The sequence below is a fragment of the Oryctolagus cuniculus genome, chromosome 14, assembly GCF_964237555.1.
Source record: "Oryctolagus cuniculus chromosome 14, mOryCun1.1, whole genome shotgun sequence".
Classification (NCBI taxonomy): Eukaryota; Metazoa; Chordata; class Mammalia; order Lagomorpha; family Leporidae; genus Oryctolagus; species Oryctolagus cuniculus.
Window position 1 is genome coordinate 1,154,588 of NC_091445.1, and position 17,095 is coordinate 1,171,682.

At 62.5% G+C, this 17,095-nt stretch overlaps 1 protein-coding gene across 3 annotated transcripts in view; it reads left to right on the forward strand.

Annotated features, from left to right (window-relative positions):
* The window catches only part of IQGAP2 (IQ motif containing GTPase activating protein 2), a 196,178-nt gene extending 179,369 nt beyond the window's left edge, over nucleotides 1–16,809 (forward strand). For 2 of the 3 annotated variants that reach the window (XM_070056267.1, XM_070056266.1), the window contains 6 exons: nucleotides 5,831–5,918; nucleotides 7,981–8,184; nucleotides 10,225–10,385; nucleotides 12,165–12,302; nucleotides 12,989–13,097; nucleotides 15,984–16,809. In XM_070056267.1, the coding sequence (XP_069912368.1) occupies nucleotides 5,831–5,918; nucleotides 7,981–8,184; nucleotides 10,225–10,385; nucleotides 12,165–12,302; nucleotides 12,989–13,097; nucleotides 15,984–16,097 (814 nt within the window). In that variant the 3' untranslated portion in view covers nucleotides 16,098–16,809. 3 annotated transcript variants of the gene reach the window in all.
* Nucleotides 16,810–17,095: the final 286 nt, after the last annotated feature.

The window sequence follows — 17,095 nt, forward strand, 5'->3', positions numbered from 1 at the left end:
TACGCATGGTGCTGCTGTGTGCATTTTCTCGTGAGGTTTCTGCTTTGTTTTGTTTTAACGTATGTTTATCTGAAAGAGTTGCAGAGAGGGAGGGAGAGACAGAGGTCTTCCACCTCTGGTTCATCTCCCTGATGGCCACAGTGGCCAGTGCTGGGCCAGGCCGAAGCCAGAATCCAGGAGCTTCTTCCAGGTCTCCCACATGGGTGCAGGGGCCCAAGCGCTTGGTCCATCCTCTGCTGCTTTCCCAGGCCACAGCAGAGAGCTGGATCGGAAGTGGAGCAGCTGGGACTTGAACAGGTGCCCATATGGGATGGCGGGCCTGCAGGCGGCGGTGCTGTCAGCTGCACACCGCCGGCCCCTGCGCGCAGGTCTCTGTCTGGGCGCCTGTGTGCGAGACGTGGCTGTGTAGTGAGAGAGGGTGGCAGGGTTGGGTCATGATTCTGCGCACACTTCTCCCAGGAGCCACCAGGATGTTTCCCACAGCCACTGCACGATCGCGTCTCCCGGCAAGGTGGGAGCTGTCGTGTCTCCAGCTCGCTCCCTCCATGTAACTGTGTGAGGTCATGGGCAGGCTGCTGCTCGCTCCCTGCGTGGGGTCAGGGGCGGGCTCCTGCTCCCTCCCTGGGTGAGGTCACGGGCGGGCTCCTGCTCCCTCCATGTAACTGTGTGAGGTCATGGGCAGGCTGCTGCTCGCTCCCTGCGTGGGGTCAGGGGCGGGCTGCTGCTCCCTCCCTGGGTGAGGTCAGGGGTGGGCTGCTGCTCCCTCCCTGGGTGAGGTCAGGGGCGGGCTCCTGCTCCCTCCATGTAACTGTGAGGTCATGGGCGGGCCCCTGCTCCCTCCATGTAACTGTGTGAGGTCATGGGCGGGCTGCTGCTCGCTCCCTTCGTGGGGTCAGGGGCGGGCTCATGCTCCCTCCTTGGGTGGGGTCAGGGGCGGGCTCCTGCTCGCTCCCTCCATGTAACTGTATTTATTTGTCATTGTTTTATAATCGCCGTCCCTGGGTTCTGGTTGGAAGTCGCTCGTGCTCGTCCACCCTGCCTGTACCGCCCACGGAGACGCCCACTCTGGTCTTTGCGGTTTTGAGTTGGGTCACAGTTGCTCCACATTCGCACTGACAGTTTTTGCCTTCTTTTTCTGTGGTAGCCCTTCTAGGGGCAAGAAGCGGTTTTGAGTTTTCATTTATTTGAAAAGTAGGCAGAGAAGCCAGCTGGTCACTCCCCAGATGCCTGGAATACAGGGTCTCAGCCGGGTCAAAGCCAGGAGCCTGGAACTCCATCGGGGTCTCCCGCATGGGCGGCAGGGGCCCAAGCACTTGGGCCAACTTTCGCTGCTTTCCCAAGCGTATTAGAAGGGAGCTGGATCGGAAGTGGAGCGGCGGGACTTGAACCAGCACCCCTGGAGACGCCGGCACTGCAGGTGGCAGCGTACCCAGCTGTCCACCGCCCCCGCAACCCAGGCTGATGGTTTTGCGAGAGAACGTCCCGTTCTTGTTGAAGAGACTATGCCCTCCCCAGGGGCTGGTCTTGGCTCCCTTGTGAGAACAACGGACTGCACGTGTGTCTCCGTCCGTGGACTGCGGGTTTAGCCCGTCGGTCTACACATCTGTCCTCATGCAGGTCCCCCAGCATACTGACTGTTGTCGCTCTGTGCTGAGTTTTGAAATGGAGGAATGTGAGTGCTCCATGTTTGTCCTTTTTTCAGGATGTTTTGGGAAGCTCCTTTGCAGTTAGAAATTTTAGGGTCAACTTTTCCATTTAGGTGAAAAAAAGAAAAATACACCAGGGGCAGCATTGTGGTGCAGCAGGCGAAGCCACCACTTGGGACGCCAGCGTCCTGTATCAAAGTCCCGGCTACTCTGCCTCCTTTGCAGCCCCTGCTAATGTACCTGGGAAGGCAGCCAAAGGCGACTCAGGTGCCTGGGGTCTCTGCAGCCCCGTGGGAGGCCGGGATGGAGCTCCTTAGCCTGACCCAGCCCTGGCTGCTGTGGCCATTTGGGTTGTAAACTGGCGGAGGGAAGATCTCTCTCTCTTTCCCTCTCCCCTTCCCCTTCAAATCCATAAACACTTGTACAAAACGCAACCCAGCTGTTGGGCGGTGCTTTAAAATCTGATCGCTCACTGCTTTGCTGGCCCCTTCCCCCCCCCCCCCCCCGGGTGTAAGAGGCTCCCTGCGGCGCATACTTGGAGGTCCCGCTGTGGACAGAGCGGCCCAGAGGCCAGGGTGGGGCAGAACTTGAACCCAAGGCTGACCAAGTGGCTGCGGCTGAAAGTGAAACGTGGGATTTGTCCAAAAGATTCGGTGGAGTCAGGGCTCTGATTTTGCAAGTCTTCCTCCTGGATTCGGTTTCCTTCCTTTAAAGAATGGATCTGAAAATCTGGGTACAGCCAATAACGACAGCGTGTGGCACTGACCGGGCCTCGGGCTGCCTGTGCGTCTTCATCTTTGATCCAGGAAACTCGGTTCTGAAAGTCAAGGAAGAAGCAGTCTCTGGCAGGCTTGGCGTGCCTGTTTCATGGGCACTCCGTTAGCACACTTAGCAATGCTGACCTGAAAGCTCTCGCGGGAGGGACTTGTTTTGAAGCTGCTGAACCAGGCTCCTGCCCCTGCCCCAGGCAGCCAGAGGTCACGGAAGCCAGACAGCAGCTGTCCCACGCCCTCGGGAGTGGACGACAGGAAGTGCGGGCCGTGGGGCAGAGCGAGCCCGGCGGAGCCCGACACTGGCTTCCGTGTGAGACGAGCAGCGTGAGCGCCCCCTCTCAGAGGCTGCCCAGCCCCTCACGGAAGCACAGCTGCTGGGGCTCCCGCAGAGCAGGGCTGCTGCCTGCGCGTCCTGCGCTAGCCAGACCCTCTCCTCAGAGGAGCCGGCGGTGCCGACGCACGCCTGTGCGGTGCCTCCCACGCTGTCGTGCCCAGGGACAGCTCTGGACGACACCTGTGGGTCTCTAGAGAGCTGGCAGCCTAGGGTGTGTGGTGTGACATCACGACACATCTCATGGACATAATGCATCTGTCATGTGTCGTGTGATTTAGCAAAACGCATATTGTGTGCTGTGTGGAATAACATGTATATGTCATGTGGTTTAGTGGTGTGTATATCATGTGTTTGACATACTAATGCAGATAGCATGTCTCAAGTAATCTAACACATGTATCAATGCTGTGTGATACAGTGACATGCATATCATGTCGTGTCACACTGTCACACATGTCACATGTTGTGTGGCATATGTCATGTGATGCAACACATGTATTGCATGAGTCCTGTGCTACAACAGCACATGCAACACATGTCGTGTGGCGCTGCCCCAGCCCCAGGACGGGCTGCTGACTGCCAGTGTTGCACAGACGAAGACCCTGGGCCCAGAGCAGACCCAGACATTTTCCAGGATGATTTAGCTGGAAACTGGAGCGGAGGCTCTAACGCAGACAGTGCTAACCTACCCCTCGGAGTCTGGGATAAGCCATGACCACCGCAGGGTCCCTGCCTAATGGGTGTCAGAGCCACGCTCTGGGCCAGACGGGTGATGGATGGGCTGAGGGACACACAGGGCACGTGCTGAACCTGGAAGACCCTGACTGCCCCCTCCCTGCGTGGGGTCACAGGCGGGCTCCTGCTCCCTCCCTGTGTGGGGTCATGGGCGGGCTCCTGCTCCCTCCCTGCGTCCAGTCACTGGTGGGCTCCTGCTCCCTCCCTGCATGGGGTCACGGGTGGGCTCCTGCTCCCTCCCTGTGTGGGGTCACAGGCACACTCCTGCTCCCTCCCTGTGTGGGGTTACAGGCACACTCCTGCCCCCTCCCTGTATGGGGTCACAGGCACACTCCTGCCCCCTCCCTGCGTGGGGTCACAGGCACACTCCTGCTCCCTCCCTGCGTGGGGTTACAGGCACACTCCTGCCCCCTCCCTGTGTGGGGTCACGGGCGGCCTCCTGCTCCCTCCCTGCGTGGGGTCACGGGTGGGCTCCTGCCCCCTCCCTGCGTGGGGTCACGGGTGGGCTCCTGCCCCCTCCCTGTGTGGGGTCACAGGCACACTCCTGCCCCCTCCCTGCGTGGGGTCAGGGCGGGCTGCTGCTCTCGCCCAGCACCAGCAGGCTCTGCAGTGTGGACAGAAAAGCTGGGTCGGGGAAGTGGGAGCACAGCCCCATCTGTCCATCAGGCGGTGGCCTTGGGACCCAGTGAGGAGCCCAGCCATGGAGTCCTCAGAGCGGAGGGGGCGGTGGTGGGAGGGTCTCACGGCGCCCCTGTTGCCGCCCCAGACATCACAGCTCCAGCGTCAGACCCCAGCAGCAGGCTCTGCCTGTCCTCTCCTCGGTCCATCGCGGCGGGGGTCCCTGAGGGGTCCCTGTTTTATCAGTGAGAGGGACGGCCCTGTAGGAACACATGACATCTGTGGATCACGCATCAGCGAGCCACAGCCAGATGCGGCCTCAGGTCCTCTGACCTGTGCAGGAGCAGGGCTGGGGGGCATACACAGGTGGGACGTCTTGGGTAGAACCCGGGCAGAGAATTCCACGGCACTCCGGGGCAGATGGCCGTTTGGCTGTGTCCTGGAGCAGCACCAAAATAAAACACTGTCCCCCATGGCCGAGAGCTGCGCCACTCCTTTGAGGCTCAGCGCGGCGGGCCCTGCTGCAGCCTCACACAGTGGGCACCGTCAGGGTGCTCAGGTGGCCCTGTCACCGACTTGGCGTCCTGTGTAGCACACTTACGTTGGAGGAGGGGCTGTCCAGGGAGGAAACGGCCATCCTGGGTGTGACTGGCTGTGTGCTCGCCCCAGTCTCAGGCCGGAGGCGCCGTTCGTCCCAGGTCTCCCCGCCCGCAAGCCTCCGCTGCCACAGTCCTGGGAGGAAGTGGGGCCCGGGGCAGCCAGGCCAGCGCCTGGCTGAGCTGAAGCCGAACCCAGCAAGCTGCCCACTCAGCCCATCCCCCTGGCCTGGGGCAGCTCCTGTGTGTGTCATTCCAGTAGTGCTGCCCCCCCCCTCCGGGGTGACACCCGTGGGCAGACCTGACCAGTGACCTGTTCTCTTCAAATCTGTTTCCGTCACCCTGCCCGACGCCCACTGGGAGCAGCTGGCTGTGCTGTCGGAAGTGCCCAGTGCTGGCGTCCAGGGGCAGGGCTCCGGCCTCTGCCTGCCAACCGGGTGTGCTCACCCCCCAGGCCCCCGGACGCCTGGCATCCTGCACCGCGTCCGACCGCAGCTCACGGCGTCACATGCTCCCGGCTGGTGTGGAATCAGCTCACGGCCTCACACGCCCCCGGCTGGTGTGGAATCAGCTCACGGGCTTGCACGCTCCCGGCTGGTGTGGAATCAGCTCATGGGCTTGCACGCTCCCGGCTGGTGTGGAATCAGCTCACGGCCTCACACGCCCCTGGCTGGTGTGGAATCAGCTCACAGCCTCACACGCCCCTGGCTGGTGTGGAATCAGCTCACGGCCTCACACGCCCCTGGCTGGTGTGGAATCAGCTCACGGGCTCGCACGCTCCTGGCTGGTGTGGAATCGCCTCCCAGCAGGAGGTGTCCCAGCTGCCCGGCTCCCGAGGGCTTGGGAAACTTTAAGCAGAGTCAGGAAAGCACTGGGCTGTGGCTCCTGCTCCCTCGGCACTAGCTGCCCTAGAGCCAGGCAGGAAGCAGCCTGGAGGAGACAGCCTGCAGGTCACTCCTGTGTGTGGCGGGACAGTGTGGCCCGAACCCAGTCAGGGATCCTCACGAGCTTGCGGGGTCCCGGGCCGGGCCTGGTCAGTCGCTGAGCGCCGTCTGTGAGTGACGGCCCTGGCGCCCCACCCGGTGTGTGAGGCCCGTCTGACGGTCTCTCTCCCGTCTCTCTCGTAAGGACCAAGAAGCTGATCGTGGACGTGATCCGGAGCCAGCCGGGGAACACTCTGATGGAAATCTTAGAGGCCCCAGCCACGGAAGAGCAGGTAACTTGTCTTCCAGTACAGAACGGCCAGGAGCCGACGTTGGCTGTCCTCTGTCCCACGGAGGAAGGGGGCTCCATCTGGGATCGAGGCCCACTGCGTGCTGTGTGCACAGAGCCCACGTGGAGAGCCGTGGGAGCGAGACGGGAGCCAGCCGGAGGCGGTTCCGGGAGACAGGATGTGGAGGGATGCCTCTCATTCCTCGTGTGTCTGCTGACGGCCAGCACAGCGCAGCTGTCCTCACGCTGCAGACGCCGTGTCTGGAGTTCCCCGCCAGAGTCCACTGCGCCCCTGCCAGACGCAAGCCCCGTGGGACTTGTGACTCACCTATGTAAAATGTGTCGCCGTTCAGTCTTAACGAAACAGGCTCAGTGCAGCCGGTGCCACTCCCGACATGCAGCAGCTAAGCAAGCTGCGTGTGATTATCCTGAATATTCATTCCCTCGCGGTCCTGGCTGCCGGAGAATCACTGTGCTCAGCTTTGAACTTTAGAAATGTAAGACGAGACGTGGGATTGTCAGGGGTTCGTCAGCGTGTTTCAAGCACTGTGGGGGGACAGCGCACTGATCTGCCCGAGGAGACTTTGTCCTTGTTCTGTGTTTCGGTCCCGCCCGGGTGCAACTGCGCTAAGTGGCTGGGAGCCCGGGCTCCCGGGTCAAGTGTAGCATCGGCCTCCCCGACAGTCACCCTGGGCCCTTGGGGCTGCTTCCGTGCCTCGGCTGTAAGATGGCAACAGTGAGAGTGTCCCCGATGGACAGGCACTGTTGAATGAGCTGTGGCCTGGCGATCAAAACACCTACATCCTGTGTCAGAGGGCCCGGGTTCAACTCCCAACCCCAGCTCCAGCCTCCAGCTTCCTGCTAGCAGATGCGGGGGGGGGGGGGGGGGCAGCAGTGATGGCTCAAGTAGTCGGGCGCCTGCCATTTACATGGAAGACCTGGCTTGAGTTCCTGGCTCCTGGCTTTAAGCAGCCACAGGCAGCACCCAGTGGGTGGGTGCACACTCTCTCTCTCTGTCCCTCAAATAAGTAAGGACAGTGGAAACCCATGTTAAGTGGGTTGAGTGGTTCCTGGCATGTGGTCAGTGTCCTCCAAACAGCACTGGCCCTGCTGTGTCTAAGAGCACCCATGGTCTGTGGTCCGTGGTCCGGTATGTACCACACTGAAACAGGAGGATCGTCACCATCTGTGTACAGGACACTGATCTTGGGACTTGCCGTGTGCAGAGTATCCCGACTCCCTCTGGTGCACTGACACCTGTGGGCTTTGCAGAGTGGACCCCTTGTGGGGGTGGGGCACCCGGACACCCCCGTGGGGTCCCACAGGCATCTGCACACGGGCGGATGAGGCCGCACTGGGTTCTGGACCTCCAGCCTTTGCGTAGCTGCTGTTGGCCGATGGTCTCTGGCTTTTCCATGGAAGTGGGAAGTAGCACTCATCCTGCGAGCCCCGCCCATTGCCTGGCAGGGGTCAGGCGTCCGCCCTGGAGGCCCATGAGGTGACAGGGGAAGGGCAGGTGCTGGCTGTGGCCTGGGGGCTGTTGCTTTCCTTCCTTCCTTTCCTTCCTTCCTTCCTTCCTTCCTTCCTTCCTTCCTTCCTTCCTTTTTTTCTTTCTTTCTTTCTTTCTTTCTTTCTTTCTTTCTTTCTTTCTTTCTTTCTTTCTTTCTAAGATTCATTTATTTGAAAGGCAGGGCAACAGAGAAGGAGGGAGAGACAGAGAGAGAGAGAGAGAGAGATCTCCCATCTGCTGGTTCACTGCCCAGACTCCCACTGTAGTAGGACTGGGTCAGGCCACAGCCGGGAGCCGGGAGCTCCACGTCTGGGTCTCCCAGGCAGGGGCCGGAGCCATCCTCTGTGCCTCCCAGGTGCATCAGCAGGGAGCTGCTTCCGAAGCCGGGTGTGTCCAGGACCTGAACCTGCACCCCCGTGGGACGCTGGCACCCAGGCTGCACCCACACCCGCCCTTGAGGGTTTCTTTTTGATGTTAACGTGGCGGTCGTGCCAGGTGGGGGCGGCTCCTGCAACTGGGCTCAGAGAGAAGTGGGCGCCTTGCTGTGTCCTTGCAGGAACAGGACCACGCCGCGGACATGGCGAGCCGGGCGGCCAGGACCGCAGGAGACCAGGGGCAGAGCCAGCCCCTGGTGGAGGACGCCCAGCTGCCCCTCGAGCAGAAGAAGAGGAAGATCCAGAGGAACCTGCGGACGCTGGAGCAGACCGGACTCGTGTCCTCCGCCAACAAGTACCAGGACATCCTCAACGAGATCGCCAAGGTCGGCACTGTCACTCTGCTCGCTCAGTGGGCGTCTGTGAGCCGCCTGCCAGGGCTGGAGCGGGGCACTGGGGCCCAGCTGCCTACTCCCCTCTGCAGAGATCATTAAGGTTTCCCAGCAGGCCATGTGAGGAGGAGGTCGCACACTAGGAGGGGACCCGGAGGGGCAGCAGGGCCTGCTCCCTGGGCCAGGCCCCCACCTGCCCCCAGCCTGCCAGCGCCAAGCTCGCCCTGCCCTCGGGACTGCCCTGGGCAGGGGCGTGAGAGGGCCGGGGCGCGCTCGCAGGCGGCTGACACGGGGAGGCTTTCTGTTTTTCTCGTCCCGTGAGTTCGTTCTTGAGAAACTTCCCCAGAAAAGTCTCGAGTCTGTACAGAAACAGGAAGTGGGGGAGGCCTGCCTGCCAAGGATAAGCACGTGTGCGTTGGGGACAAAAGCGTTTCATTCTTTTGTTCCAAACTTGCTGGCTGGGGCAGGGCTACAGGCTAAAGGCGGCTGAATACTCGGAAAAACAGGCTCAGGACTCCGGGCGATCCCAGTAGGTTCCGGCCATCAGTGCCTCCCCCGGCCCGAGTGACGCTGGGGCCGGAAATGCTTCTCTTTGGGACTGGGAGATAGACAAGTCAGTGCTTTTGACTAAAAAGTCATTTTTAAAATAGGCACTCTGAACGAAGAACAAGGCTGCTCTGAAGGCAGCCCCAAGGGTTCTGTTTCATTAAGGCTTGCTCTGTTGAGAGGGCGTGCGGGGTGGGGGTGCCCCTCGGGTCTGGGGGGCTGCTGTTCTGTGCGCGAGGGGAACACAGTGTGGCAGAGGCCCGATGTTCCCCAGGGAGACATCCTGGGAGCTTATCAGGGAGGCCTGCGGGACAGGCGCGTATCCGCCAGCTCACGAGGAGCGGGGCTCTTGTCAGCGGTGAGCAGCCCCCTCAGCTCTGTGTTCTGGGAATTCTATCTGCATCCAAACACAGCCATTTCTCGGTGGCTGGGGTTCCAGGAAACCCCTCCCCTGCCGCCCCCACCTCCACAGATGCTCCTGTACCCTCTGAAATGGCAGAGTGGGTCGGTGACTCGTAACGCGTGACACAGTGAGACACGAGACCCAGTGCCAGTGCTGGGAGTGCCAGTGCTGGGCGGTTTAGGGCGCGATGGCCACCAGACAGCCCGTGCTGCTCCCACACAGCAGATCCGATCCGTGCAGTGCCGCAGCGCACACGGGCCCAGTGCCCAGGGCAGAGGGCAGCCGTGACGGTGACTCCTCGGTCTCCTCCGGCGGCGCCGCATCTCTCCCAAGCGCAGCTGCCGTCTTCACAGACCTCACGCAGTATCTGCCAGATGCGGGTTTGTCACAGCTCACGTGAGCCCAGCAGTTAGCCACGGGCCCTCTTAGCCGAAAGCCAGGGCTCGCCGGCCACCGCTCGCGTCTTGGCGGCACCTCTTGGGAAGCACTTCTCCCCTAACGCGTGCTCGTTCTGCAGTCACTTCCGTCTTCCGCCCAGGGCTCCTACGGACCCGGGACAGCACTTCTCCCCTAACGCGTGCTTGTTCTGCAGTCACTCCGTCTTCCGCCCAGGGCTCCTACGGACCCGGGACAGCACTTCTCCCCTAACGCGTGCTCGTTCTACGGTCACTCCGTCTTCCGCCCAGGGTTCCTACGGACCCGGGATAGCACTTCTCCCCTAACGCGTGCTTGTTCTGCAGTCACTCCGTCTTCTGCCCAGGGTTCCTACGGACCCGGGATAGCACTTCTCCCCTAACGCGTGCTTGTTCTGCAGTCACTCCGTCTTCCGCCCAGGGTTCCTACGGACCCGGGATAGCACTTCTCCCCTAACGCGTGCTTGTTCTACGGTCAGTTCCGGAAGTCTTCCGCCCAGGGTTCCTACGGACCCGGGATAGGATCCCGCCCCGTCCTCACGTGGAAAGGACGGGGACTCTCGGGCAGAGCACGGCCAGAGCCCGAGCCGAGTGCCAGCGGAAGCCACTGACAGCCGCTCGCCGCGGGGCAGGCGTCCTCCTCGGCCTCACGGCCTGCTCCTGTCGTTTCAGGACGTTCGGAATCAAAGAATCTACCGTAAGCTTCGGAAAGCTGAGCTGGCCAAGCTGCAGCAGACGCTGCTCGCCCTTAACAAGAAGGCGGCGTTCTACGAGGAGCAGATCAACTACTACGACACCTACATAAAGACCTGCCTGGACAACCTCAACAGGAAGTGAGTGCGCGCCCGTGGTCTGTGGTCACGTGCGTGTCTGTGCGAGCCCTGCGGTCCATGGTCACATTGTGGTCACATGTGTGGTCACGTGCGTGTCTGTGCGAGCCCTGCGGTCCATGGTCACGTTGTGGTCATGTGTGTGGTCATGTGCGTGTCTGTGTGAGCCCTGCAGTCCATGGTCACGTTGTGGTCACATGTGTGTTCACGTGCATGTCTGTGCGAGCCCTGCGGTCCATGGTCACGTTGTGGTCACGTGTGTGGTCATGTGCGTGTCTGTGTGAGCCCCCCCACAGTCCATGGTCGTGTGTGTCTGTGCGAGCTCCTCCGCGGTCCGTGGTCATGTGTGTGGTCACGTGCGTGTCTGTGCAAGTCCCCACCATGGTCTGTGGTCACATTGTGGTCATGTGTGTGTCTGTGCGAGCCCCCCCACGGTCCATGGTCACGTGTGTGTCTGTGCAAGCCCCCCCATGGTCCGTGGTCACGTTGTGGTCACGTGTGTGTCTGTGCGAGCCCCCCCATGGTCCGTGGTCACGTTGTGGTCATGTGGTGTCTGTGCAAGCCCCCCCATGGTCCGTGGTCACATTGTGGTCATGTGCGTGTCTGTGCGAGCCCCCCCACAGTCCATGGTCGTGTGTGTCTGTGCGAGCTCCCCCGCAGTCCGTGGTCATGTGTGTGGTCACGTGCATGTCTGTGTGAGCACTGCAGTCCATGGTCACGTGTGTGTCTGTGCAAGCCCCCCCATGGTCCGTGGTCACGTTGTGGTCACGTGTGTGTCTTGTGAGCCCCCTGTGGTCCGTGGTCACGTGCGTGTCTGCAGCGCTGGCCAGTCTGCCGAGCTGAAGGCCATGCCGTGGCCAGGAGCTCCCTCCGCTGTGTCGTTTGTGAACTAAGACGTGAGGCACGGATTCGGCTCTCTAACCCTGGCAGCGCCGGGACTGCAGTAGCTCAGCCCCAAGTGTTGCAGGCAAACATCAACACTCAGGGACGCCCTGCCACTGCTCCTCGGCCTCAGTCCACGGTGCTTCCAAAACACTTGAAACCATCACGTCTCGCATTCGGAGTGTTTACAGAAAGCAGTAATCTATACATTGGATTGTGTCAGGTGACGCCAGGTGTGTACAGATGGCCAGAGCCACTTCGCGGCTTTAAATTGCCGTGTGGTTTAAAAAACAAAAACTCACACAGCCGGCAAAATCCAGCAGCGTTCTGCCACCCGTGGGACGCGTACAACAATTTCTGTGTGCACTGCCGCCACTTGCGTGGTCCTCCTTTTATTTTTTTTTAAAGATTTATTTTATTTTAAAGATTTATTTATTTATATATGAGAGGCAGAGGCAGAGAGAGAGAGAGAGAGAGGTCTTCCATCCGCTGATTCACCACCCAAATGGCTGCAACAGCTGGAGCTGGGCTGATCCAAAGCCAGGAGCCAGGAGCTTCTTCCAGGTCTCCCACGTGGGTGCAGGGGCCCAGGCACACGGGCCATCTTCTATTGCTTTCCCAGGTGCATTAGCAGGGAGCTGGATGGGAAGAGGAGCAGGGGGACTAGAACCAGCACCCATATGGTGCCCAGGCCGTGGCCTTACCCACTAGGCCACCGCCAGCCCGCAGTGGTCCTCTGCGCAGGGGTGTTCTTACCACCAGGCTGGGTTCGGTGCAGCTCTTTCGTTACCGCTTACCTGTGGAATGCGGGATTCTGCCGTGATCCGCGCCACCAGCCTGGTCGCGGGAAGATCCTTGGGGTCGCAGCCCCGCCACAGTGCCCTGTGCTTGTCCTGCCAGGAACTCCCGGAGGTCCATCAAGCTGGACGGCAAGGGCGAGCCGAAGGGGACGAAGAGAGCGAAGCCGGTGAGGTACACGGCGGCGCGGCTGCACGACAAGGGGGTGCTGCTGGAGATCGAGGACCTGCAGACAAACCAGTGAGTGGGGCCCCATCCCCCGGGGGGGCCTCCCGGCTCCGCCCAGGCTCGGCCTCCACGCTGGGGGCAGGGCAGAATCCAGGAACCAGGCGCCCGACCAGCAGCGCTGACTCAGTGACCCTGCGGGCGCCCGACCAGCAGCGCTGACTCAGTGACCCTGCCCCCTGCACGTGACCCTGCGGCCGGGTTTTCAGCCCTCACTGGAAGGGAAGCCTGCCCTGGGTCTCGGAGTCGAGTCATCTACACTCGTGGGCTGTGCGTGTGTGTGCGTACGGGCGCAGCCCACGCCAGGCACCCCAGCTCCGTGCCGGTTCTCCCTGTCGGCCGTCCCCAGGCAGCCGGGCCCACAGCATCTTCCTGAACCTGGCGTCCATCCCTTGTCCCGAGACCTCCGGCCCACACCCCCGGGGGCCGCACTCTCTGCGGCGGCTCCTGGAAGAGCGCCGTCCCCCTGCGGGGTGCGGCCCGTATTCGGCGTTCTCATGCCGTCCTGCGCTCCTGGGAACAAGGCTGCGTCCTCCACTCCTTAGCCCGGCACACACATCCCGGCTCTGCGCTGCCCTCAGCCTGGCGTCGGGGGAGCAGAGCAGTGGACGGTGGCGTCCTCGGGAGCCACCAACACGGTCCCCTGGGATCCACTCCTCTGCAGCTCTGAGCGTGCCTGACCGGCCGCCCCTTCTTCCCAGGTTCAAGAACGTCCTGTTTGACATCATGGCCACTGAGGACGTGGGCATCTTCGACGTCAGGTCCAAGTTCCTCGGTGTGGAGATGGAAAAGGTGCAGCTCAACATCCAGGTAAGCAGGCCGGGCGCCCACGGTGCCGGCCCTGGCGCCCACGGTGCCGGCCCTAGCGCCCACGGTGCCGGCCCTAGCGCCCACGGTGCTGGCCCTGCCACCCACGGTGCCATCCCTAGCGCCCACGGTGCCGGCCCTGCCACCCACGGTGCCGTCCCTGGCGCCCACGGTGCCGGCCCTGCCACCCACGGTGCCGTCCCTGGCGCCCACGGTGCCGGCCCTAGCGCCCACGGTGCTGGCCCTGCCACCCACGGTGCCATCCCTAGCGCCCACGGTGCCGGCCCTGCCACCCACGGTGCCGTCCCTGGCGCCCACGGTGCCGGCCCTAGCGCCCACGGTGCTGGCCCTGCCACCCACGGTGCCATCCCTAGCGCCCACGGTGCCGGCCCTGCCACCCACGGTGCCGTCCCTGGCGCCCACGGTGCCGGCCCTGCCACCCACGGTGCCGTCCCTGGCGCCCACGGTGCCGGCCCTGCCACCCACAGTGCCATCCCTAGCGCCCACGGTGCCGGCCCTGCCACCCACGGTGCCATCCCTAGCGCCCACGGTGCCAGCCCTGGTGCCCACGGTGCCGTTCCTGCTGCCCACAGTGCCGTTCCTGCTGCCCACGGTGCCGGCCCTGGTGCCCACAGTGCCTTCCCTGGTGCCCACGGTGCCGGCCCTGGTGCCCACGGTGCCATTCCTGCTGCCCATGGTGCTGGCCCTGCCACCCACGGTGCCGGCCCTGCCACCCACGGTGCCGGCCCTAGCGCCCACGGTGCCGGCCCTGCCACCCACGGTGCCGGCCCTGGCGCCCACGGTGCCGGCCCTGCCACCCACGGTGCCGTCCCTGGCGCCCACGGTGCCGGCCCTGCCACCCGCAGTGCCATCCCTAGCGCCCACGGTGCCGGCCCTGCCACCCACGGTGCCATCCCTAGCGCCCACGGTGCCAGCCCTGGCGCCCACGGTGCCGTTCCTGCTGCCCACAGTGCCGTTCCTGCTGCCCACGGTGCCGTCCCTGGTGCCCACAGTGCCGTCCCTGGTGCCCACGGTGCCGGCCCTGGTGCCCACGGTGCCATCCCTGCCACCCACAGTGCCGGCCCTGGCACCCTCGGTGCCATTCCTGCCACCCACGGTGCCATCCCTGGCGCCCACGGTGCCATCCCTGCCACCCACAGTGCCGGCCCTGGTGCCTACGGTGCCGGCCCTGGCACCCACGGTGCCATTCCTGCCGCCCACGGTGCCGGCCCTGGCGCCCACGGTGCCGGCCCTGGCACCGGCTTCGCAGAGACCTGCACGAGCCTCCAATGCCGGAACTCCACTGCAGAGCACGCGAGGTTTTTAAGGCTGCGACTGTCCCAGTGACTGGGGTGGGGTGGGGGGGGTGTAAAATGCTTTCAGACGGCAAAAGGGAGTGGTCAGTTTTCCTGTGAGAGCAAGGGAATTTTGTAAGAGTTTCTTAAACCCACTTTTTTCCACGGTTGGGTTCAGAAGAACCAAAGAGCTTATGCAAAGCAGATGTTTAGGAAAAGAGCGGCGGCTCTGCCGTGTGAACCCTCCGTCCTCCCACAGGACGGCTGGGGACGGCCGCCCCGGGAACGCCAGTCGCTGTGCAGAAACAAGCTGGGGGAGGTGCAGCCAGAGCCCACCCAGCGGCTGTTCGTAGCCCCCTCAGGTTAAAGAAGGGGCTGCAGTTGTGCAGTGTCTACACCAGTCACTTCGCTGAGCCCGGGCAGTGACGTCAGCCCTGGCCTCCTGCCTCCCCCACCCGCCCACGCAGGCCAGGGCCCTTCCTCTCTGTCCAGCAGCCCGGGAAAGCTCAGGCCAGAAAACCAGGCCGAAAAGGCCCTGATAACGGCACGGAGATAGGGTGCAGAGATAGGGTGCAGAGAGGAAGCTGAGACACAGTGCGGCCGTGGCCACGCCGAGGATACTGAAGTCACGTGCTGCCTTCTGCCCTTGGGGGACTACACAGGGCAGCTGGCGGGGGTCCTCCGTGCTTCCTGTCGCTGTGGGGGTGAGACACCCTGCAGGACACCCCTCAGGGGCGGCTGGGCCCCGGCAGACACCGTCCGGGCTGCTTAGACCCGAGGCCCCTGCCGTCACCCACTCACACAACACCATCTGTTCCCATGACAGCTGACTGTTGGCAGATGGCCACGGACCCCCGGGGGCTCTGTGATTCGCAGGCACCACGCAAGATACAAATGTAGGGCCCCTCCTCAAAATTGTTACAGATTTTGGGACAAGAATCTGAAAGCCTGAAACCGTGCAGGGCTCCTCTGAGCGTGGCCCCGGGTCGCTGGCAGCCGGAGCCTCAGAGAGGCCAGATGGCTGTGTCCAGGCAGCATGTGCCTCCACGCGGACTGGTCGGTTAGCCAGGAGGACGACGGCCCGGACTTCCGTGGGAGACGGGTGGGGAGCCTAAGGGGGTCCCGTGCTTCCAGGTCCTGCCTACCTGGTCCTCTTCCTACCTGAAGAAAGCGCTAGGGCCGCGTTGTGCCCGGTGGAGAATTCTGTGTCCTGCAGGCCAGCATGGTGTCCTGTGTCCGAGGCTGACGCACACCTCCTGGGGCTCTCACACCCGCCCAGCAGGATGTGTGGCTTGTGTGGCAGGCGTGTGCGTCTAGCATTCAGGCCCAGCGTCCGGCGAGCTCTGCCAGCCCCCGCCCCCCCCCCCCCCCCGCCCCATGGCAGGTGAGGCTCCCGGGGCCGTCACAGCCGGCCGGTGTGAGGTCGTCCTGGCTCTGCCCTGCTGCAGACGCCTCCGCAGCGGTTCCCGCGGCTGTGCCCGCCCGGCGCCGTGTCCTCACGCACGGAGAAGCTGGAGACGCCGTACGGGTGACGGGCGGCTCCGCGCCCCGTGCTCACCGCGGCCTGTGTGGACGCTGCTCCCCTCCCTTCCAGGACCTGCTCGAGATGCAGTATGAGGGCGTGGCCGTGATGAAGATGTTCGACAAGGTCAAGGTGAACGTGAACCTGCTCATCTACCTGCTCAACAAGAAGTTCTACGGGAAGTGAGGCGGCCGCGCCTCGCACCGGGCCTCACCGCGGAAGGGATGCGTTGAGTATTTTTTTTAAACACGATCAGAATCACTGCTTAGAAACGTGTGATTTTTTTTTTCAAAGACCAAAACTGTCCTGGAAAACGTACCCATGTGCCTTCTTGCCAAATCCGTGCCACGCTGGAGTGAGACGTGGAGCTGGTGGGTGTGGGGCGCCGGCGGTGCCGTGGCGACACCGTGGCTGCTGTCAGCAGGAGATGCGCTGACCGGGCCCCGTGTCACCCGGCGCTGTGAGCGGTCCGAGCGCCCTCCTGAGCCCCGGGACGCTTCCTGGATTTCTTGTTTTTCTCAGCCGTGGGGAAATAGAAACCTGATGATTTGAATGAATTATTAGACAGTTCTAAGCCCTGTCTTCTGGGAATTACTGATTTTAAAGAGAAATTTTGTGCAATTCAAAATGGGGTTTCCCGAGTGATTGAAGGTGACGATCACCCTGTCCCCTGTCCGTGCTGAAGCCTGCGCTGTACGCGGTCCGTTCCTGGAGGGGAAAGCACTACTGGGCGGGCCAGGGCCCGGGACGACCCCTGCCGTGCGCCCGGCCCCGCCCCGCCCCCACAGCTCAGCTCAGCACTTCAGCTGTGACGCTATGAAATCGGTGTCTAGATGGCTCCAAAGTGTATTCTCTGCAAATTGTTTTACGTAAAATAAACATTGCTTGATGACATGGATTTGGCTTTTATCTTAAACCCAAATCATTTCATGGGCACAAGATTCCTGATGGGGCAGAGCAGGCAGACACTGCCCGGGCACTGTGCTGGTTGTCCTGTCGCTGTGCCCGGTACCCGGTCACTGCACTGGTCACCTAGTGCTGGTCACCCCAGTCACTGCACTAGGTACCCTAGTGCTAGTTACCCCAGTCACTGCACTAGTCACCTAGTGCTAGTCACCCCAGTCACTGCACTAGTCACCCTAGTGCTAGTTATCTCAGTCACTGCACTAGTCACCCTAGTGCTA